Source organism: Procambarus clarkii, chromosome 22 (genome assembly GCF_040958095.1).
Source record: "Procambarus clarkii isolate CNS0578487 chromosome 22, FALCON_Pclarkii_2.0, whole genome shotgun sequence".
Classification (NCBI taxonomy): Eukaryota; Metazoa; Arthropoda; class Malacostraca; order Decapoda; family Cambaridae; genus Procambarus; species Procambarus clarkii.
The window spans coordinates 43,102,570-43,126,096 of NC_091171.1; the positions used below are offsets into that span (position 1 = coordinate 43,102,570).

At 44.9% G+C, this 23,527-nt stretch overlaps 1 protein-coding gene across 1 annotated transcript in view; it reads right to left on the reverse strand.

The window, feature by feature from the left end:
- Positions 1-497: 497 nt before the first annotated feature.
- The window catches only part of LOC123761365 (diuretic hormone receptor), a 246,388-nt gene continuing 223,358 nt past the window's right edge, over positions 498-23,527 (reverse strand). The window contains exon 12 of the mRNA XM_069328905.1: positions 498-789. Within this exon, the coding sequence (XP_069185006.1) occupies positions 498-789 (292 nt within the window). The remainder of the gene's footprint in view (positions 790-23,527) is intronic.

Genomic DNA, 23,527 nt, shown 5'->3' on the forward strand with positions numbered 1-23,527 from the left:
CTGCCTGTCATGTCTCGTTCCTCGGTGTGTATATATACACATAGCGAATATGTATATTAGTGCCGAATTATGTTCAGGAGTAAAGTATACATGCTGTTTGGTGAAACGTGTTGGTGGTAAAGTGTACATGCTCTGTAGGCCTATACAGAGGCCTTAACGACCGTCCCAGGGTTGGCAGGGCTTAAACTCGACACCATATCTCGTTACATATAAAGAAATCGTTACAAAAGGTATATTGTATAAACTGAGGTTCCTATTCCATATTTGGATTTTCATACTGACCATCCTCATTCTTCCATTGTTAACATACAATAAATTTTTGATCGTATTTCCTGTCCTATGTTCTTATATAAATAAAAATACAACTCAATCCTCTGGTCCTAGGATCTCTCTCGGCTAGTAATTTCTATTATAGCCCAATCCTAGGATCTTCCAATTCTTACAGCCCAGGGATCTTACTTCAAGCAATCCCTAAGCAAGTCCATCTCTTCAGGCTCTTACAGCAAGGAATCTCTAAGACTAGCCTTGCTGTCCGGTTCCCCGTAACTCTGGGTCAAACCGGCGTTGGAATTGCGAAAATTGAGTTGGCCGACTAGTGGCGCTTGCGGTGGTGCTGCTGGTGCTGTCTGCTGCTGCTGCTGCTGCTGCTGCTGCTGCTGGAGAGGTGGTTGTTGGGGCGGCCCAGTCTGCGTGCTGACGGGGTTGTAGCCGTTAGCGACGAATGTAGTCATGGTGGTCACTTCCGAACACAGGGACTCTCTTTTCCCGCCAAACAGCCGGCGTCCGTAGCTGTTGGAGACGGGGCGAGAAAAAAAAGAGACGTGTAAACAAGTTTCCAAGTTTTGAAAGCAGTCAGGGAGAGTGAGAAGCGAGTTGGGGGGGGGGAGAGAGAGAGAGAGAGAGAGAGAGAGAGAGAGAGAGAGAGAGAGAGAGAGAGAGAGAGAGAGAGGGGGAGAGAGAGAGAGACAGTTGTCACAGGGGGTAACCAAAAAGAAAAATGGCTGGTTAGAGGAAGTAAACGCCAAATTATCGCCGTTCACTCCTGTGATTTCAGACATTTCACTTTACACCGAGATGCCTGTTATCTGCCCCTGCTGAAACATCATTCTTCCTCTCTGTAATCCTCTTCCTCATCCCTCATTCAAGTCTCATCTATCATTTTAGTTTCTAATTCTCATCCCTCGTCTAAGTCTCACATCCTAATCCTAGTCTCTCGTTGTCATCTCTCCTTATCTCTCTCTCTCCTCCTTGCCCACAAGCACTCAACCTTCCTCTCGTATACCACAACTAACTAGTTAACCAACAACTAACCTAACCTTACCTAAGGTTAGATTCCCTGTTAGTTAAGGTTAAGCTAACCTAACAGATAACCATAACACCTAACCGTAACAGCTAACCTAACCTAACCTAAGGTTAGGTTAGGTTAGCTGTTCGATGTAATGGTCCAACATTATTCGGTCCGTCCTGAACCGTTATCAAGATCCAGGATGGACCGAAATGTCGTTGTTTCTACATCTTCCTGATGCGTGGTTTGGTTATCTTAACCTAACCTAATCAACAGCTGACCTAACCTAATCAACAGCTGACCTAACGTAATCAACAGCTGACCTAACGTAATCAACAGCTGACCTAACCTAATCAACAGCTGACCTAACGTAATCAACAGCTGACCTAACCTAATCAACAGCTGACCTAACGTAATCAACAGCTGACCTAACCTAATCAACAGCTGACCTAACGTAATCAACAGCTGACCTAACCTAATCAACAGCTGACCTAACCTAATCAACAGCTGACCTAACGTAATCAACAGCTGACCTAACCTAATCAACAGCTGACCTAACGTAATCAACAGCTGACCTAACCTAATCAACAGCTGACCTAACCTAATCAACAGCTGACCTAACCTAATCAACAGCTGACCTAACCTAATCAACAGCTGACCTAACGTAATCAACAGCTGACCTAACCTAATCAACAGCTGACCTAACCTAATCAACAGCTGACCTAACGTAATCAACAGCTGACCTAACCTAATCAACAGCTGACCTAACCTAATCAACAGCTGACCTAACCTAATCAACAGCTGACCTAACCTAATCAACAGCTGACCTAACGTAATCAACAGCTGACCTAACCTAATCAACAGCTGACCTAACGTAATCAACAGCTGACCTAACCTAATCAACAGCTGACCTAACGTAATCAACAGCTGACCTAACCTAATCAACAGCTGACCTAACCTAATCAACAGCTGACCTAACGTAATCAACAGCTGACCTAACCTAATCAACAGCTGACCTAACCTAATCAACAGCTGACCTAACCTAATCAACAGCTGACCTAACGTAATCAACAGCTGACCTAACCTAACCTAACCTAACCTAACCTAACCTAACCTAACCTAACATAACCTAACCTAACCTAACCTAACCTAACTTACTAATACCATCAATATTTATTCTGAATTAAACATAATAAATTAAGATATATATCAAAGGAGACACTTTGAAAAGTTAGTTACGAATAATTCATAAAAAAACTAATTAAAATAATCTTGACGAAAGCATACATTATGAATACTTTTTAATAAAGATGTATACTGATTAATGTGCATGAAAGATGAATACGTCACAAGAATAGAATATTCACTAGTAATGAAGAATATGAATGCATTCACAAGGGAGAAATATCAGCAATAATGAAGAACGTGAATAATTATCAGAGCAAGATAAAGGTTAATCCTCAATAGACGAATATATATCTTAAGACAAAAATATGAAAAATTCCTTATTTACAACACAGAAAGACGAATGTCAATCTCCGCGGAGAAGACACACAACACACCAATAAACACATAAATTATCCGTGACACAAGATCAAAAGATCAGGAACTTAGAACAAAGTGAAACACACACACTTACGAATAATACTACGGGCTCACCATAGCCCGTGCACTTGGAACTGCTTGTTCCAAGTGGCAGATCTTTAACAACAACAAACTTACGAATATTTTCACAATTCTATAATCTATACAAGAGGACAGCAGCATCAACCGCGGCAGGAGAGCTACTGCTTCTAGCCAAATCAAAATGCATCGGAAAAAAATGGACTTTATCTGTAAAGTGATTAAATCAGCACAAAGTTCCCCCTCTCCTTGTAGCAACACTATCGTGGTGCTCAGAGAGCCCCGCCGGGCTCTTGCCGGGAGAGAGAGCCCACTTGGTTGGGTCTTCACCAAGATTCATCAAGTATTTACGTGTCCACTTACGAAGCCTGTATATCTTTCCTTGATCATGACAGCTCAGTCTCTATTAACTGCTTTACGAGCTTGGAAACTATATATATATATATATATATATATATATATATATATATATATATATATATATATATATATATATATATATATGCGAACAAGCCTGAATGGTCCCCAGGACTATATATATATATTCATATACATATATATATATATATATATATATATATATATATATATATATATATATATATATATATATATATATATATATATATATATATATATATATATATATATATATATATGCAAGCCCATGGTTAAACTACCTCAGAGTGCCTCGGAACTCATAAATTGTTTAATATATTCAAACTAAGCCGAGCAAACTAGATGAACTAATCGGCTAGTCTGGTTTGCAGGTCTAACAGGGCTTAGGTAATGTGGGTATTGATCCTTATCGATCCTTATCTTGCGAATCAGCCTTCCACTGGTTGTCCGTATATGCTCGTCCTGTTACCTCTGAGGCCGTGTAAATGTCTCTCCATGTTGGCCGTCACAGTGGGTGGTTGGGCAACCCGTCCTCTTAAAAATAACGTCACTTTTGGCTCGTATGCGCACTATGGCCAAATTTGGACGTAATTTGAAATGAAATCGACTCACAAAAGTGACGTTCTGTTTCGTTTTCTATTTAAGTCGTCCGGCCTACGCGCAGAGGTTATGAGAGGACACTTTAAATTAACGTTTTTCATAACGTTTTGAAACTTTATGAGAATTTCCTGCCCACCTAACCTATCAGAGGACCCTTAACTTACTGTTGTTGAAGAAAACATCCCAAATTTATTTTCATTTATTTTCATTTTCAAATTACGTCCAAATTCGGCCATACAGCCAAAAGCGACGTTCTTTTTAAGAGGACAGGTTGCGGCACGGCACTGAGGTGTGTTATCTTGGTCTGTGCCTTATCATTTCTCAACTTCTTGGCCGGCCACCAAGACCGTGCGTCGATCCCTCTTCCAAGATCTTACGTGGGAGCGGAGCTCTTTCGCTGGTCCCATTCTGTTGTTCTAGTCCTTCGCTCCCTGAAGGCTACACTGATCCCCAAACTCCCTCCCCTTCCCTCCCACTTGCTATCGTGGTGACTTCTAAGTCATCCAGCTTTCTATTCCTTACGGAAGCCTCTATGATGCTTGTATGAACGACGCCGTGTACCCCCCTCCCTTCCAGAAGCGAATCCGTTACTCGTACTGTTACCGGTTACCCATAACACCGCCCGCAGCCACTGGGAAGATTAGCTGTTACAAGTCACAAATTACGTGGTCGTCTCTGTGTTGCCGTCGTGGTACTGGGAGCAGGAGACGTCTCCGGGTAGGTTATGTATTGACAACGAACGACTATTTCACGAGTCCCTCACGGCGCAGTGACCTCAACCCTGCTCCCACAGCGGCATTATTCTGACAACAGCGTCTCCTCGTAGAGTGTCCTAATTTTCAGCATCATCGGAAATTATGCTTTCCAACTGTTCTTTCGGGTCAGGTGTCCCTCAGGTGTCCGAGGTGTCCCTCGGCGAATCTGATTCCTTTGACATCATCGTCAGATGTCTTTCTACCCTCATTCTCACGTACTGAATATCTAAGAACTCTTGAATGTTCTCAGGCACAGTGATATATAGGTTTCTGGGCTTGGCGCTCACTCTTGTTAACTACTAACTCAACACAGAATTAAGCTTGGACTGGGGGAGTGTACACTCTGACACGTTACAGATAAGAGATGGAGAACGATTCATTGTAGCGAGTTAATACACAAAACAGAGAGAAAATGTTTACACATTTAGGAATTAAAATTAAGAAAATCTGTAAATCGTTAATTTAAACAATTTATTTTATATTTTTCAAATCATATTTGAAACAGAGAGAGAGAGAGAGAGAGAGAGAGAGAGAGAGAGAGAGAGAGAGAGATAGAGAGAGAGAGATACTAACAGATCTCCAACAATTTTAGCTACTCACAGAGATAAGTAATTATTATATCTCCCAGTGTGCAGATTACCTAATCCATCCATTTTTATTTAAACAAGTATATTGTAATACAAGTAACAATAACTACAATAACACGGAACATTAATTAGTAGCAACACTTTATTACGAGGAGAGAGTTCACACATCACTGTGAGGAGAGAGAGAGAGAGAGAGTTCACATATCACTGTGAGGAGAGAGAGAGAGAGAGAGAGTTCACACATCACTGTGAGGAGAGAGAGAGAGTTCACACATCACTGTGAGGAGAGAGAGAGAGAGAGTTCACACATCACTGTGAGGAGAGAGAGAGAGAGAGTTCACACATCACTGTGAGGAGAGAGAGAGAGAGAGAGTTCACACATCACTGTGAGGAGAGAGAGAGAGAGAGTTCACACATCACTGTGAGGAGAGAGAGAGAGAGAGTTCACACATCACTGTGAGGAGAGAGAGAAAGAGAGAGAGTTCACACATCAGTACAAGAAGAGTGTTCGAACACAAGAACGACGAGAGTTTTCGAACATATAGCACAAGGAGCGTGTTCGGACCAATAGAGACGAGACCACAGCAAGACCCAAACACCCGAGTGTAACACAAAAAAAATCACTATTGCGTGATGCATCAAATGAACAAATCCACAAGGGCGTCATCTGGGATGCTCTCGGACGCAGGTTCGAATCCTCGTCACAGCCCTTGTGGATTTGTTCACCCCGAGTGTAACCCCTCCACCACCTGGAGGTCCACTCAAGCACTCCAATACCTCTTGACTTCAGAACATTCACCAACTATTATCTCTGTAACCTAGGGGTAATATTCGTATTTAAAGTAAACAGTATTATTAAAACAGATTATCCCCGGAAGTAATATGCAGTGAGAAATACTAATAATCATATATATATATATATATATATATATATATATATATATATATATATATATATATATATATATATATATATATATATATATATATATATATATATATGTGCTAATATTATATCTGGTAATTTTAGGATTATAAATTAATTTCGTAATGTTTCCGCTCTAATTTATGTTTCACTAGAAGGTGAAGGGACGACGACGTTTCGGTCCGTCCTGGACCATTCTCAAGTCGATTGTGATCGACTTGACTCACGACAATCGACTTGAGAATGGTCCAGGACGGACCGAAACGTCGTCGTCGTCCCTTCACCTTCTAGTGTGTGGTCTGGTCAACATACTTTAGCCACATTGTGACTCATCGCCTGCATACAGACTGCTATATTTTTTTTACGTCAATATTTGGAGTTTACTCTGATTTTTGCCAGCTAGGTGTTCACTACAGGAAGGCTGGGATTCTGTACTTTTATTACATGTATGTTATGAGGCATTAATAGCATATAATATATGATATTATATGCTATTATATGCTATTAATATGCACGATTGTGTAATTGTTGAAGTATCAGCACGTCTCAGTGACGTACGAAGTACGTCTCAATGACCAGATTGCTGCCAAATTGCGGTCCACAATTGTTGCGCATCTCGGATAATAAGAACGCCTATACAGTGGCGTTCGTGTAAAGGGAACAGGCGGGTGCACACATACATTGCCCAATATGTTCCGTCTCGGTATTATTATTTTTTCTTAATGTCGTTCCATTGTTAACAATCCTGTATAAGAGTGACGTGGGGCTTGTTCAGGTGGTCACAATCAGACGCTAAGTTAACAATACAATTCCCTGGAAACACAAACCGAAACTGTCTTTATTTTCCGCTTGTTACAACTTGTAATAAAGTTGTTACATCTTGGCTTAACGTGTTTATGACGTATTAGAACGTTGTTACAACTTGCTATATTGGTTGTTATAACTGGTTAGGAGGTGTTAAAACTTGTTCGAACGTTGTACCGACGTCGTAGTTTCGGTGTGTGTTTGGCGGGTTGTTTCGTCTAATCATTGACGACTCGCCTGACCTGTCGACGCTGGTACAGTAATGCGTCAATATTACGGTGCTTCAGTTTGGAATAAGACCCCTGTAATTTTTACGGAGTGATCTATTCCGTTAAAAATACGACGTACGAGGTGACAGGACAGGTTGAAGACAATTAATTTCTTAATTGAAGCTGAAAAAGACAATTTTCAATTGTCGATTAATAATTAATTGGTTGAAGACTATTTTTTTATGTTGGTACCACTGTACCGTTGATACAGTGGTACCAACATTAGAACCCTCAACCCTCACAGTGGTACCAACATTACTCTCAACCCTCCCAGTGGTACCAACATTACTCTCAACCCTCACAGTGGTACCAACATTACTCTCAACCCTCACAGTGGTACCAACATTACTCCCAGTGGTACCAACATTACTCTCAACCCTCCCAGTGGTACCAACATTACTCTCAACCCTCACAGTGGTACCAACATTACTCTCAACCCTCACAGTGGTACCAACATTACTCTCAACCCTCACAGTGGTACCAACATTACTCCCAGTGGTACCAACATTACTCTCAACCCTCACAGTGGTACCAACATTACTCTCAACCCTCACAGTGGTACCAACATTACTCTCAACCCTCACAGTGGTACCAACATTACTCCCAGTGGTACCAACATTACTCTCAACCCTCACAGTGGTACCAACATTACTCTCAACCCTCACAGTGGTACCAACATTACTCTCAACCCTCACAGTAGTACCAACATTACTCCCAGTGGTACCAACATTACTCTCAACCCTCACAGTAGTACCAACATTACTCTCAACCCTCACAGTGGTACCAACATTACTCCCAGTGGTACCAACATTACTCTCAACCCTCACAGTGGTACCAACATTACTCTCAACCCTCACAGTGGTACCAACATTACTCCCAGTGGTACCAACATTACTCTCAACCCTCCCAGTGATACCAACATTATTCTGAGATTCGCACTGTTCACATATTCCATTTTCCCTTCATATTTCTCTATCATCTTCACTAATTCATCCCGATAATTTCATCTCAATTATCGCATTTCCTCTTTCTGTCAAGTTTATATATCTGCCTTTACCTGAGTTCTTTTATATCTCTTCTTCCTCGTATATCTCCCACTGTTCTTGAGTATATTTCTGCCCTTGATATTCAGTAATACAAGTTTGTATTATAGGGGGGTCAAGAGTCTACCATACACTGCGTTCGAAAGCGTTCGAAAGTATGTGCTGAGATATAATAATAAAAGGACCTTAATTGGAACGTAAGGGGGTGGGGGGGGGGGGGTCGGTGGGTAGGGGGTGGAGGTGGAAGCGCTTGTGCATGCATATGGAAGTAATATTATACGTAATAATATACGCATGCACTACCAACAGCGACAAGGGAGCGTGCACTAATGCTGACGCATGCGCTGCTCAGTGGTATAGAGTGCATGCGGACAGACAGACACGAACGGACGAACGGACGGACGGACGGACGCATGCTCTAACACGGACGGCACGGACGCACGGACGCATGCACTGGCACGCACCAGGCTACTTACCCCTGCACAAGAGGGATTGTGGAGAAAGATTAAATATTAATTTCTTTAATAAACACACAAAAAAAACTGAAATTTCAACACTTTCTAAATTAATAATTGTGTGACAGTCAGTGAATACAAAAGAGGAATACATTTTTTAAATACTGTATACATTATATACATAATGTTTTGTATTATACATACAACTGCTATGTATTCCTGTATTCTTATTTATTTTTAACAAGAGGGGGAAAAATAGCTGTCAAAATTCGATAATTTTTGATAATTCAACACTATATAGCGAGTAATATAATTATTTATATAATTAATATAATACCAATTAATGCTAAAATAACAAAAATGTAAAATATTAATATTAAAGCATAGCTATATAGGATTAGTTAAGGAGTTAGTTATATACTTGAAGTAACTCATCAAGATATTTAGAAATTATTTTAGTTAAGGATCGTGTATGTTCCCCGTTTTCTATTGAATGCGAGAGGGGTGGGAGAGAGAGAAGGGAATATATGAGAGGGCGCGGGAGATGGAAGAGGAAGGGAGGGGTAAGAGAAAGAAAGCCTTAGGTAAGGTTGAAGTAGGTGCGAATGATGCTTGGGGGTAGACGCTTGCGGCTAGCTTCCAAAACTTTGCAGGGTGAATGGTCTGGGTTACGGGCAGTTCATAGGGTGTGGCCGTGTTTGAGCCTAATGTACCCCACCTTTGCAAATTCCAGTCTCATTGCCAGTCTTACTAAATACAAAAATTCCATCTACATTAAGATACATTTAGCACATTAAATTTTAGGATGGAAGGTGTTTTTTATTATTATTCTTTCTGCCACAGACGTGGTCATACATTTACAATGCCAACCAGCATATATATATATTCTTCTGTTCTCCTTGGAGAGATTTAGAGATCTGTTAGACATATTGTTCAGGGATTTATTGAACAATCAACCACAGGTGATTGTAGGCTTTTACAACGCTAACCTACATAAATAAATACACATATTTATGTCTGTCTTACATAAAACATGTACGAGGTATATTCTTTTACACATAATGTGCGTTTACAAGGTGAAATGCAATTCTGATAAGCTTGCTCACAACAGCTATCAAGTCTTTGTGAGTTTGTTAGGTCAGTAATATTTTCATTAGATATTTATTTAAGTATTCTCTTTGCCGCAGCAAATGAAACACCAAGACTAACTTCTACTACTGGTCTACTACAGGTTGTCTATGCAAGCATGTCAACAGTATCATGCTTTGAGAGGCCAACATGCGATGGTATCCAAAGATATTTATTTTCAAATCTATTTTCTTGGGCAGCTAAAACATTCCTTCTAATGTCACTGACTGTTCTCTGGGTGTCACTACTATGTACGTTTAATTCCAGGACGTTTGAAGGGTATTTAATGGTATATAGCCTCGTTAGCTTTAATTGCTAAATATATATCTATGCCTATTGTAGAGAATGTCTATTTGTCCAAAGTAGGAAGCTAGATGCTTGGGGGGTTAGCTTCTAAAACTTTGTAGGGTGAATGGTCTGGGTTATGGGCACTACATAGGATGGTCGTACTTGAGCACATATACTGCTTTATATATTTTATACTACGAGTAACAGTATATAAGTCCACTGCCTTTGTCTTAAAAAAAATAAAGAGGCAACATATGTGGCTACAAGTTGGGGGTTCAGTCGTCACTCATTGACACGTTTCACTGCTGTTTGAGCCAGAGTAAATTGTTGAAATATATTACATATGCATCCGGTACATCTTCCACCTTCTGCACAGCCGTCGGTATAACACTGATGCAAATCCTTAGCCATAACTTGAGCAACTGGAAGGTGGTAATGGATTACTAGGAAGACGAGAGGGGTAATGGGACCTTAGACACACGCCATCATGGAGCACCATTGGGTATAGTGTGTGTGTGTGTACTCACCTAATTGTACTCACCTAATTGTGCTTGCGGGGGTTGAGCTTTGGCTCTTTGGTCCCGCCTCTCAACTGTCAATCAACTGGTGTACAGATTCCTGAGCCTACTGGGCTCTATCATATCTACATTTGAAACTGTGTATGGAGTCAGCCTCCACCACATCACTTCCTAGTGCATTCCATTTATTAACTACTCTGACACTGAAAAAATTCTTTCTAACGTCTCTGTGGCTCATCTGGGTACTAAGTTTCCACCTGTGTCCCCTTGTTCGTGTCCCACCCGTGCTGAAGAGTTTGTCTTTGTCCACCCTGTCAATTCCCCTGAGAATTTTGTAGGTGGTTATCATGTCTCCCCTTACTCTTCTGTTTTCCAGGGATGTGAGGTTCAGCTCCTTTAGCCTTTCCTCGTAGCTCAATCCTCTCAGTTCCGGGACGAGCCTGGTGGCATACCGCTGAATCTTCTCTAACTTTGTCTTGTGTTTAACTAGGTATGGACTCCAGGCTGGAGCTGCATACTCCAGGATTGGTCTTACATAAGTGGTATACAGGGTTCTGAAAGATTCCTTACACAAGTTTCTGAAGGCAGTTCTTATGTTGGCCAGTCTAGCATATGCCGCTGATGATATTCTTTTGATGTGGGCCTCTGGGGACAGGTTCGGTGTGATATCAACCCCCAGATCCTTCTCTCTATTTGATTCTTGCAGGATTTCCCCTCCCAGATGATACCTTGTGTTCAGCCTCCTGCTCCCTTCGCCTAATTTCATCACCTTACACTTTCCAGAGTTGAACTTCAGCAGCCATTTTCTAGACCATTCCTCCAGTTTATCCAGGTCATCCTGTAGTCTCTGTCTATCTTCATCCGTCTTGATTCTTCTCATAATTTTTGCATCATCAGCAAACATCGAGAGGAATGAGTCTATACCCTCTGGAAGATCGTTCACATATATTAGAAACAGGATGGGTCCAAGTACTGAGCCCTGTGGGACTCCGCTGGTGACATCTCGCCACTCTGATGTCTCCCCCCTCACCGTTACTCGCTGTTTCCTGTTGCTTAAGTATTCCCTTATCCACTGGAGCACCTTCCCTTTTACTCCTGCCTGTTGCTCCAACTTTTTTAACAGCCTTTTATGGGGTACTGTGTCAAAGGCTTTTTGGCAATCCAGGAAAATGCAGTCGGCCCACCCTTCTCTTTCCTGCCTAATTTTCGTTGCCTGGTCATAAAATTCTATTAAACCTGTGAGGCACGATTTACCATCTCTGAACCCATGTTGGTGGTGCGTTACAAAGTTATTTCCCTCCAGATGCTCTACGAGCCTTTTCCTCACGATCTTCTCCAGCACCTTGCATGGTATACAAGTTAAGGAAACTGGCCTGTAATTCAGTGCCTCTTGCCTGTCACCCTTTTTGTATATTGGGACCACGTTAGCTGTCTTCCAACTTTCTGGTAAGTCTCCTGTTTCCAGTGACCTGTTATACACCATAGAGAGTGGCACACTTAGTGCTTCTGCACCTTCCTTTAGTATCCATGGTGAGATTCTATCAGGCCCAACAGCCTTTGTCACATCTAGCTCCAGCAGACACCTTTTGACCTCATCACTGGTGAGGTCAAATTCCTCCAAGGTTTCCAAGGTTGCCGCCTCCTCATTTAGTGCAGGGGCTTCTCCTTGTTCTATTGTGAAGACCTCCTGGAATCTCTTGTTGAGTTCTTCACACACCTCCTTGTCATTCTCTGTGTATCTGCTCTCCCCTTTCCGCAGCTTCATCACTTGTTCCTTCACTGCTATTTTCCTCCTGATATGGCTGTGGAGCAGCTTTGGTTGGGTCTTGGCTTTACTCGCGATGTCATTTTCAAACTGTCTCTCTGCTTCCCTCCTCACTCTGATGTACTCATTTCTGGCCCTCTGGTACCTCTCCCTGCTCTCTGGTGTTCTGTTATTTCTGTAGTTTCTCCATGTTCTTTTACTCAGTTGTTTTGCTACCTTACATTCCTGGTTGAACCATGGGGTTTTCTGTTGTTTTTCGTTTTTCTCCTTTTGGACGGGGATAACACTTTGTGTGTGTGTGTGTGTGTGTGTGTGTGTGTGTGTGTGTCTGTGTGTGTGTGTCTGTGTGTGTGTTGGGGAGTCACTTGTTCCTTCGAATTCAGGTAATAACTTGTATTACCGTATTTAGAGATATATCCGCATTTGTACAGCTGCCCTAGACTAAAGAAAGGCTACATGAGTGTTTCAAGAACCATAGCCACATAGTGTAGCCACTAATCGAATTAGGTTCGCGCGAGCAAAATCCAGCCCTTCATCTTGGGAATGGCCAACCTAATCCGGATTCCCGATTGACGAACCGGCTCACTGGAGATGGTGCCTACCGCCAAGAATGACAACCCCACCCGGCTGTATCCTGTTACAGAGAATACAAGCAAAAGAAACCTGTAATGAGATGTTTTCCGTGTAATTAATTCGCTAATATCCGAGTACCGACCTGTTCTGGCCGGTAGAGAGGTGCCACACTCGATAATAATTCATCCGGCGCGCTTGGAAGCCGCTTGTGGGTAGTATGGTGAGTGTTCGGACCAACACAAGGTGAGAGGAGCCGGTCGGCCGAGCGGACAGCACACTGGACTTGTAATCCTGTGGTCCCGGGTTCGATCCCGGGCGCCGGCGAGAAACAATGAGTAGAGTTTCTTTCACCCTAAGCCCCTGTTACGTAGCAGTAAAATAGGTATCTGGGTGTTAGTCAGCTGTCACGGGCTGCTTCCTAGGGGTGGAGGCCTGGTCGAGGACCGGGCCGCGGGGACACTAAAAATCCCCGAAATCATCTCAAGATAACCTCAAGATGGTGAACTAGCCAGGGGCCAGATTCACGAAGCAGTTACGGAAACACTTACGAATCTTTTCTCAATCTTTGGCGGCTTTGTTTCCAATTATTAAACAGTTAATGAACCCCAAAGCACCAGGAGGCTGTTTATAACAATAACAACAGTTGATTGGAAAATTTTCATGCTTGCAAACCGTTTAATAAATGTAACCAAAGCCGTCAAAGATTGAAGAAAGATATACACGTTCGTAAGTACTTGCGTAACTGCTTCGTGAATCTGGGTTCAGGCCGGTCACTTCCACACAAAAATACTATTTAGCGAGTACGATACATTAAGTAATAATGGTAATAATAGCAATGATAATCTTATCTTGAGGTTATCTTAAGATGATTTCGGGGCTTTAGTGTCCCCGCGGCCCGGTCCTCGACCAGGCCTCCACCCCCAGGAAGCAGCCCGTGACAGCTGACTAACTCCCAGGTACCTATTTACTGCTAGGTAACAGGGGCATTCAAGGTGAAAGAAACTTTGCCCATTTGTTTCTGCCTAGTGCGGGAATCGAACCCGCGCCACAGAATTACGAGTCCTGCGCGCTATGCACCAGGCTACGAGGCCCACAGTTATGGATTATTTAACAACGAAGTAATAAATCATATTAACGTGATGTTATCAATGAGAATATCATGTCCTGGTGTAGCGGTGTGAAGAATGTGTTGAGGCGTCCCCAGAGGGCAGGGTTCGTATCCTGCCTTGGGGGATACGAACCCCTGATTTCTGATTTTCTCTTTAAATCTGATTTTGATCTTTAATACTGATTTTCTCTTTAATAACAATGATCATAAATAATAAAAATATTAACTTTATCATTAAATAAATATTAACTGATATATTGATTCATTATTGCAATGATGCTCGCTCTATTGCTTCAACTGGGCCTCGTAGCCTGGTGGATAGCGCGCAGGACTCGTAATTCTGTGGCGCGGGTTCGATTCCCGCACGAGGCAGAAACAAATGGGCAAAGTTTCTTTCACCCTGAATGCCCCTGTTACCTAGCAGTAAATAGGTACCTGGGAGTTAGTCAGCTGTCACGGGCTGCTTCCTGGGGGTGGAGGCCTGGTCGAGGACCGGGCCGCGGGGACACTAAAGCCCCGAAATCATCTCAAGATAACCTCAAGAAGACAACTGTTCCAAATCTCGCTATTTTAACTACGGCGTATGCAATTACTACTCTTGCTACTAAACTATTAATTCTACAATGTTGATATTGCTATTAAAAACTATTATCTCTAGTAATACAACATAAAACTCGTATGTTATAAAGATTGGGAGATAGTTAGTACTAGTTACTAGTACTAGTAGGTGTACTAGTTAGTACAAAGGTAAAGCAGTCAAGATGGAAGCACAGGGCCATAGTGAGAGACTTCACTAATTAAGTAATTATATAAGTAAGATATATTGAGAGGAAGATATCAGAGATATTATCTTCTTAATATACGTAAAAAGACTTTAACTGATGACATATAAGTATTGATGACACTGGTGAGGATATTAGAAGTAATGAGAAGAATTACAACCGTGCAGGTCTCTTAATATATTACTAAATAAAGTAGACAGTTTTCTATTACAAAATGAAAATACTTGGTAGTAGAGATAACCCCCAAAATTAACACCTTGGCTCATGTCTATCTATCCTGGGAGCATCCTTAAGATATCTACCTAATCTGGGAGCTATCTTAAGATATCTACCTCACCTGGGAGCTGTCTCACGGCACCTACTTCACCTGGGAGCTGTCTCACGGCACCTACCTCACCTGGGAGCTGTCTCACGGCACCTACCTCACCTGGGAGCTGTCTCACGGCACCTACCTCACCTGGGAGCTGTCTCACGGCACCTACCTCACCTGGGAGCTGTCTCATGGCACCTACCTCACCTGGGAGCTGTCTCATGCCACCTACCTCACCTGGGAGCTGTCTCACGGCACCTACTTCACCTGGGAGCTGTCTCACGACACCTACCTCACCTGGGAGCTGTCTCACGACACCTACCTCACCTGGGAGCTGTCTCACGGCACCTACCTCACCTGGGAGCTGTCTCACGGCACCTACCTCACCTGGGAGCTGTCTCATGCCACCTACCTCACCTGGGAGCTGTCTCACGGCACCTACCTCACCTGGGAGCTGTCTCACGGCACCTACCTCACCTGGAAGCTGTCTCACGGCACCTACCTCACCTGGGAGCTGTCTCACGGCACCTACTTCACCTGGGAGCTGTCTCACGGCACCTACCTCACCTGGGAGCTGTCTCACGGCACCTACCTCACCTGGGAGCTGTCTCACGACACCTACCTCACCTGGGAGCTGTCTCACGACACCTACCTCACCTGGGAGCTGTCTCATGCCACCTACTTCACCTGGGAGCTGTCTCACGCCACCTACCTCACTTGCGAGGGCTCCCAGAGGAGGTTAGTGTCACGGCAGCCATCTTACTCTGCGGCCATGTCTTAGCGGCCATCTAAGTATCGAGTAAGCGCATCCTTCCCTCACTTAAGAGTTACCTCACGACGCCAGGAAGGCAATGCCGCGTAGCAAACTCCGGCAAAGACTTTCTCATAACAATCTGGGCACACAATGTTGCCAGCATCTTTAATTCATAGATGTCTTGGGCAACCCACACTGTCAGTTCCTTGGCAGCATGCTCCTGTCAGATCCACGAAAGCATTCTCTCGTCACAGGCATTGCAGCATTCTTCTGTCGGATTTATGAAAGCATTCTCTCGTTACAGGCATTGTAGCATTCTCCTGTCGGATTCATGCAAGCATTCTCTCGTCACAGGCATTGTAGCATTCTCCTGTCGGATTCATGCAAGCATTCTCTCGTCACAGGCATTGTAGCATTCCCCTGTCGGATTCATGCAAGCATTCTCTCGTCACAGGCATTGTAGCATTCCCCTGTCGGATTCATGCAAGCATTCTCTCGTCACAGGCATTGTAGCATTCTCCTGTCGGATTCATGCAAGCATTCTCTCGTCACAGGCATTGCAGCATTCTACTGTCAGATCCATGAAAGCATTCTCTTATCAGACCAATGATAACATTCTTCTGTCAGACCCATTACAGCATATTTCTGTCAGATTCATGGCAGCATACTTACGTCTGGATGGTCATTGGCTGGCCGAAATATGACCCTGTAATCCAATCCCCCAAATGCTATGTTCCTGAAGTTTGAAATGAAATCGGGAATGTGATTTCCGTAGAGTTTACTGGGATTTTTTTTTTCGCTCGTTATTCTAAAACAATGACCTGAATTCATTCGAGTTCGGGTTACAGTGAAGATGGTTACGGTGATGAAGATAGTACATACAGTGACGATTGTAGTGTAGGCTTGACGGCTGAGTGGACAGCGCTTCGGATTTGTAGTCCTGATGTTCCGGGTTCGATCCCCGGTGGAGGCGGAAACAAATGGGCAGAGTTTCTTTCACCCTGATGCCCCCCCCTGTTCACCTAGCAGTAAATAGGTACCTGGGAGTTATAAACAGCTGCTGCCTGGGGGGGGGGGTGTAACAAAAAGGAGGCCGGGCCGCGGGGACTCTAAGCCCCGAAATCATCACAAGATTCACTTAAAGATAACCTCAAGATAGCCGTAAGATAAGGGGAGAGAGGGAGGAAAAGAGGAAATTCGAAGGAACAAGATAGAGATATATAGAGATAGAGTGAACTAGATAGAAAGAGAGACACAGATAGAGTGATTAAGATAGAGATAGAAGGAGATAGGTGAAGATAGAGAGAGAGATATATAGAAATAGGTAGATATACATCGTGCCTAATAGCCAGACTCAGCACTACTTATACCCTAGTATGCAAGGTCCGATTTGCCTAACAGGCCGAATCATTTTTATACTTTTCAAATATTTCTTTAAAGACTAATTATTTTCTAACAATAATAATCTATTATATCCAGAACATGAATTACTGACTATATTAGACTATGTTAGATTAGGTTAGGTTAGGTTAGGTTAGATTAGATTAGGTTAGGTTAGGTTAGGTTAGGTTAGGTTAGGTTAGGTTAGGTTAGATTAGGTTAGATTAGGTTAGGTTAGGTTAGATTAGATTAGATTAGGTTTGATATCAAATTTTTATGTAAGTTTTGATATTGAATTAAATATTTCAGGAAAATTCGGCTTATTAGACAACTTTGGCTATTATGTACGACATAAATATATATAGCTATATTGATAGAGATGAGGATATATATAGAGATATAAATATAAATAAGTATACAGATATATACGTTGCTGAATAGATAAGTATAGATAAGGGGGAGATATACATACATACAGACCTGGGCAACGCTGGGTACCCCCTTAGTACTCACCTATTTGTACTCACCTATTTGTGCTTGCGGGGGTTGAGCTTTGGCTCTTTGGTCCCGCCTCTCAACTGTCAATCAACTGGTGTACAGATTCCTGAGCCTACTGGGCTCTATCATATCTACGTTTAAAACTGTGTATGGAGTCAGCCTCCACCACATCACTGCCTAATGCATTCCATCCGTTAACTACTCTGACACTGAAAAAGTTCCTTCTAACGTCTCTGTGGCTCATGTGGGTACTCAGTTTCCACCTGTGTCCCCTTGTTCGCGTTCCACCAGTGTTGAATAGTTTATCCTTGTTTACCCGGTCGATTCCTCTGAGGATTTTGTAGGTTGTGATCATGTCTCCCCTTACTCTTCTGTCTTCCAGTGTCGTAAGATGCATTTCCCGCAGCCTTTCCTCGTAACTCATGCCTCTTAGTTATGGGACTAGTCTAGTGGCATACCTTTGGACTTTTTCCAGCTTCGTCTTGTGCTTGGCAAGGTACGGGCTCCATGCTGGGGCCGCATACTCCAGGATTGGTCTTACATATGTGGTGTACAAGATTCTGAATGATTCCTTACACAGGTTCCTGAACGCTGTTCTGATGTTAGCCAGCCTCGCATATGCCGCAGACGTTATTCTTTTTTATGTGGGCTTCAGGAGACAGGTTAGGTGTGATATCAACTCCTAGATCTTTCTGTTCGTTTCATTAAGTACTTCATCTCCTATTCTGTATCCTGTATCTGGCCTCCTATTTCCACTGCCTATTTTCATTACCTTGCATTTACTCGGGTTGAACTTCAACAGCCATTTGTTGGACCATTCACTCAGTCTGTCTAGGTCATCTTGTAGCCTCTTACTATCGTCCTCAGTTTCAATCCTCCTCATAATTTTTGCATCATCGGCAAACATTGAGAGAAACGATTCTATACCCTCTGGGAGATCATTTACATATATCAGAAACAGTATAGGTCCAAGGACCGACCCCTGCGGTACTCCACTCGTAACGTCTCGCCAATCTGAGACCTCACCCCTCACACTGACTCGTTGTCTCCTGTTACTTAGGTACTCCTGTATCCAACGGAGTACCTTCCCTTTCACTCCAGCCTGCATCTCCAGTTTTTTCACTAGCCTCTTGTGTGGCACTGTATCAAAGGCTTTCTGACAATCCAAAAATATGCAGTCTGCCCACCCTTCTCTTTCTTGCCTTATTTTTGTTGCCTGGTCGTAGAATTCAAGTAACCCTGTGAGGCAGGACCTGCCATCCCTGAATCCATGTTGATGCTGTTACAAAGTTCTTTCGCTCTAGGTGCTCCACTAGCTTTCTTCGCACAATCTTCTCCATCATCTTGCATGGTATGCAAGTTAGGGACACTGGCCTGTGTGTGTACTCACCTATTTGTGCTTGCGGGGGTTGAGCTTTGGCTCTTTGGTCCCCCCTCTCAACTGTCAATCAACTGGTGTACAGATTCCTGAGCCTACTGGGCTCTATCATATCTACATTTAAAACTGTGTATGGAGTCAGCCTCCACCACATCACTGCCTAATGCATTCCATCCGTTAACTACTCTGACACTAAAAAAGTTCCTTCTAACGTCTCTGTGGCTCATGTGAGTACTCAGTTTCCACCTGTGTCCCCTTGTTCGCGTCCCACCAGTGTTGAATAGTTTATCCTTGTTTACCCGGTCGATTCCTCTGAGGATTTTGTAGGTTGTGATCATGTCTCCCCTTACTCTTCTGTCTTCCAGTGTCGTAAGGTGCATTTCCCGCAGCCTTTCCTCGTAACTCATGCCTCTTAGTTCTGGGACTAGTCTAGTGGCATACCTTTGGACTTTTTCCAGCTTCGTCTTGTGCTTGACAAGGTACGGGCTCCATGCTGGGGCCGCATACTCCAGGATTGGTCTTACATATGTGGTGTACAAGATTCTGAATGATTCCTTACACAGGTTCCTGAACGCTGTTCTGATGTTAGCCAGCCTCGCATATGCCGCAGACGTTATTCTTTTTATGTGGGCTTCAGGAGACAGGTTTGGTGTGATATCACCTCCTGTGTGTGTGTGTGTGTGTGTGTGTGTGTGCGTGTGTGTGTGTGTGTTTACTAGTTGTGTTTACTAGTTGTGTTTTTGCGGGGGTTGAGCTTTGCTCTTTCGGCCCGCCTCTCAACTGTCAATCAACTGTTTACTAACTACTTTTTTTTTTTTTTTTTTTTTTTTTTTTTTTTTTTTTTTTTTCCCACACCACACACACACACACACACATCCCCAGGAAGCAGCCCGTGACAGCTGACTAACTCCCAGGTACCTATTTACTGCTAGGTAATAGGGGCACTTAGGGTGAAAGAAACTTTGCCCATTTGTTTCTGCCACGTGCGGGAATCGAACCCGCGCCACAGAATTACGAGTCCTGCGCGCTATCCACCAGGCTACGAGGCCCCTCTGTGTGAGTGTTTGTTTGTGTGTGTGTGTGTGTGTTTGTATGGGTATGAGGACAGACTGAGAGCTGTGGTATGAGGACAGATTAAGAGCTGGAGTATGAGGGCAGACTGAGAGCTGGGGTATGAGGACAGACTGAGAGCTGGGGTATGAGGACAAACTGAGAGCTGGGGTATGAGGACAGACTTAAGAGCTGGGGTATGAGGACAGACTTAAGAGCTGGGGTATGAGGACAGACTTAAGAGCTGGGGTATGAGGACAGACTGAGAGCTGGGGTATGAGGACAAACTGAGAGCTGGGGTATGAGGACAAACTGAGAGCTGGGGTATGAGGACAGACTTAAGAGCTGGGGTATGAGGACAGACTTAAGGGCTGGGGTATGAGGACAGACTTAAGAGCTGGGGTATGAGGACAGACTGAGAGCTGGGGTATGAGGACAGACTGAGAGCTGGGGTATGAGGACAGACTGAGAGTTAGGGTATGAGGACAGACTGAGAGTTAGGGTATGAGGATGGTAGAATAGGACAGCGCACAAATACTTGGGCGATCGGAAATCGAACGATGATGCAAAAACCCGGGTCTTCGTTCGCGAGGCAGGGAGAGAGTGTAGTGAGGCAGGGAGAGTATAGTGAGGCAGGGAGAGTGTAGTGAGGCAGGGAGAGAGTGTAGTGAGGCAGGGAGAGTGTAGTGAGGCAGGGAGGGAGTGTAGTGAGGCAGGGAGAGTGTAGTGAGGCAGGGAGAGTGTGTAGTGAGGCAGGGAGAGAGTGTAGTGAGGCAGGGAGTGTGTAGTGAGGCAGGGAGAGAGTGTAGTGAGGCAGGGAGAGAGTGTAGTGAGGCAGGGAGAGAGTGTAGTGAGGCAGGGAGAGAGTGTAGTGAGGCAGGGAGAATGTGTAGTGAGGCAGGGAGAGTGTAGTGAGGCAGGAAGAGAGTGTAGTGAGGCGGGGAGAGAGTGTAGTGAGGCAGGGATAGTGTAGTGAGGCAGGGAGAGTGTAGTGAGGCAGGGAGAGTGTCTTGAGGCAGGGAGAGTGCAGTGAGGCAGGGAGAGTGTAGTGAGGCAGGGAGAGTGTGTAGTGAGGCAGGGTGAGTGTAGTGAAGCAGGGAGAGTGTAGTGAGGCAGGGAGAAGGTGTAGTGAGGCAGGGAGAGTGTGGTGAGGCAGGGAGAGTGTAGTGAGGCAGGGAGAGAGTATAGTGAGGCAGGGAGAGAGTGGTGAGGCAGGGAGAGAGTAGTGAGGCAGGGAGAAAGTGGTGAGGCAGGGAGAGAGTGTAGTGAGGCAGGGAGAGGGTGTAGTGAGGCAGGAAGAGTGTAGTGAGGCAGGGAGAGGGTGTAGTGAGGCAGGGAGAGTGTAGTGAGGCAGGAAGAATGTGTAGTGAGGCAGGGAGAGGGTGTAGTGAGGCAGGGAGAGAGTGTAGTGAGGCAGGGAGAGAGTGTAGTGAGGCAGGGAGAGTGTAGTGAAACAGGGAGAGTGTGTAGTGAGGCAGGGAGAGTGTAGTGAGGCAGGGAGAGTGTGTAGTGAGGCAGGGAGAGAGTGTAGTGAGGCAGGGAGAGAGTGTAGTGAGGCAGGGAGAGAGTGTAGTGAGGCAGGGAGAGAGTGTAGTGAGGCAAGGAGAGAGTGTAGTGAGGCAGGGAGAGAGTGTAGTGAGGCAGGGAGAGTGTAGTGAAACAGGGAGAGTGTGTAGTGAGGCAGGGAGAGTGTAGTGAGGCAGGGAGAGTGTGTAGTGAGGCAGGGAGAGAGTGTAGTGAGGCAGGGAGAGAGTGTAGTGAGGCAGGGAGAGAGTGTAGTGAGGCAGGGAGAGAGTGTAGTGAGGCAGGGAGAGTGTAGTGAGGCAGGGAGAGTGTAGTGAGGCAGGGAGAGTGTAGTGAGGCAGGGAGTGTGTAGTGAGGCAGGGAGAGTGTAGTGAGGCAGGGAGAGTGTGTAGTGAGGCAGGGAGAGAGTGTAGTGAGGCAGGGAGAGAGTGTAGTGAGGCAGGGAGAGTGTGTAGTGAGGCAGGAAGAGGGTGTAGTGAGGCAGGGAGAGAGTGTAGTGAGGCAGGGAGAGAGTGTAGTGAGGCAGGGAGAGAGTGTAGTGAGGCAGGGAGAGTGTAGTGAGGCAGGGAGAGTGTAGTGAGGCAGGGAGAGTGTAGTGAGGCAGGGAGTGTGTAGTGAGGCAGGGAGAGTGTAGTGAGGCAGGGAGAGAGTGTAGTGAGGCAGGGAGAGAGTGTAGTGAGGCAGGGAGAGTGTGTAGTGAGGCAGGAAGAGGGTGTAGTGAGGCAGGGAGAGAGTGTAGTGAGGCAGGGAGAGAGTGTAGTGAGGCAGGGAGAGAGTGTAGTGAGGCAGGGAGAGTGTAGTGAGGCAGGGAGAGGGTGTAGTGAGGCAGGGACAGGGTGTAGTGAGGCAGGGAGAGTGTAGTGAGGCAGGGAGAGTGTGTAGTGAGGCAGGGAGAGAGTGTAGTGAGGCAGGGAGAGGGTGTAGTGAGGCAGGGAGAGGGTGTAGTGAGGCAGGGAGAGAGTGGTCAGGCAGGGAGAGTGTGTAGTGAGGCAAGGAGAGTGTGTAGTGAGGCAGGGAGAGGTTGTAGTGAGGCAGGGAGAGTGTAGTGAGGCAGGGAGAGTGTCTTGAGGCAGGGAGAGTGTAGTGAGGCAGGGAGAGTGTGGTGAGGCAGGGAGAGTGTAGTGAGGCAGGGAGAGTGTAGTGAGGCAGGGAGAGTTTGTAGTGAGGCAGGGAGAGTCTAGTGAGGCAGGGAGAGTGTAGTGAGGCAGGAAGAGGGTGTGGTGAGGCAGGAAGAGTGTAGTGAGGCAGGGAGAGTGTAGTGAGGCAGGGAGAGTGTAGTGAGGCAGGGAGAGTGTGTAGTGAGGCAGGGAGAATCTAGTGAGGCAGGGAGAGTGTAGTGAGGCAGGAAGAGGGTGTAGTGAGGCAGGGAGAGAGTGTAGTGAGGCAGGGAGAGAGTGTAGTGAGGCAGGGAGAGTGTAGTGAGGCAGGGAGAGTGTGTGGTGAGGCAAGGAGAGTGTGCAGTAAGGCAGGGAGAGAGTGTAGTGAGGCAGGGAGAGGTTGTAGTGAGGCAGGGAGAGTGTAGTGAGGCAGGGAGAGTGTGATGAGGCAGGGAGAGTGTAGTGAGGCAGGGAGAGTGTAGTGAGGCAGGGAGAGTGTGTAGTGAGGCAGGGAGAGTGTAGTGAGGCAGGGAGAGTGTAGTGAGGCAGGAAGAGGGTGTGGTGAGGCAGGGAGAGTGTAGTGAGGCAGGGAGAGTGTAGTGAGGCAGGAAGAGGGTGTGGTGAGGCAG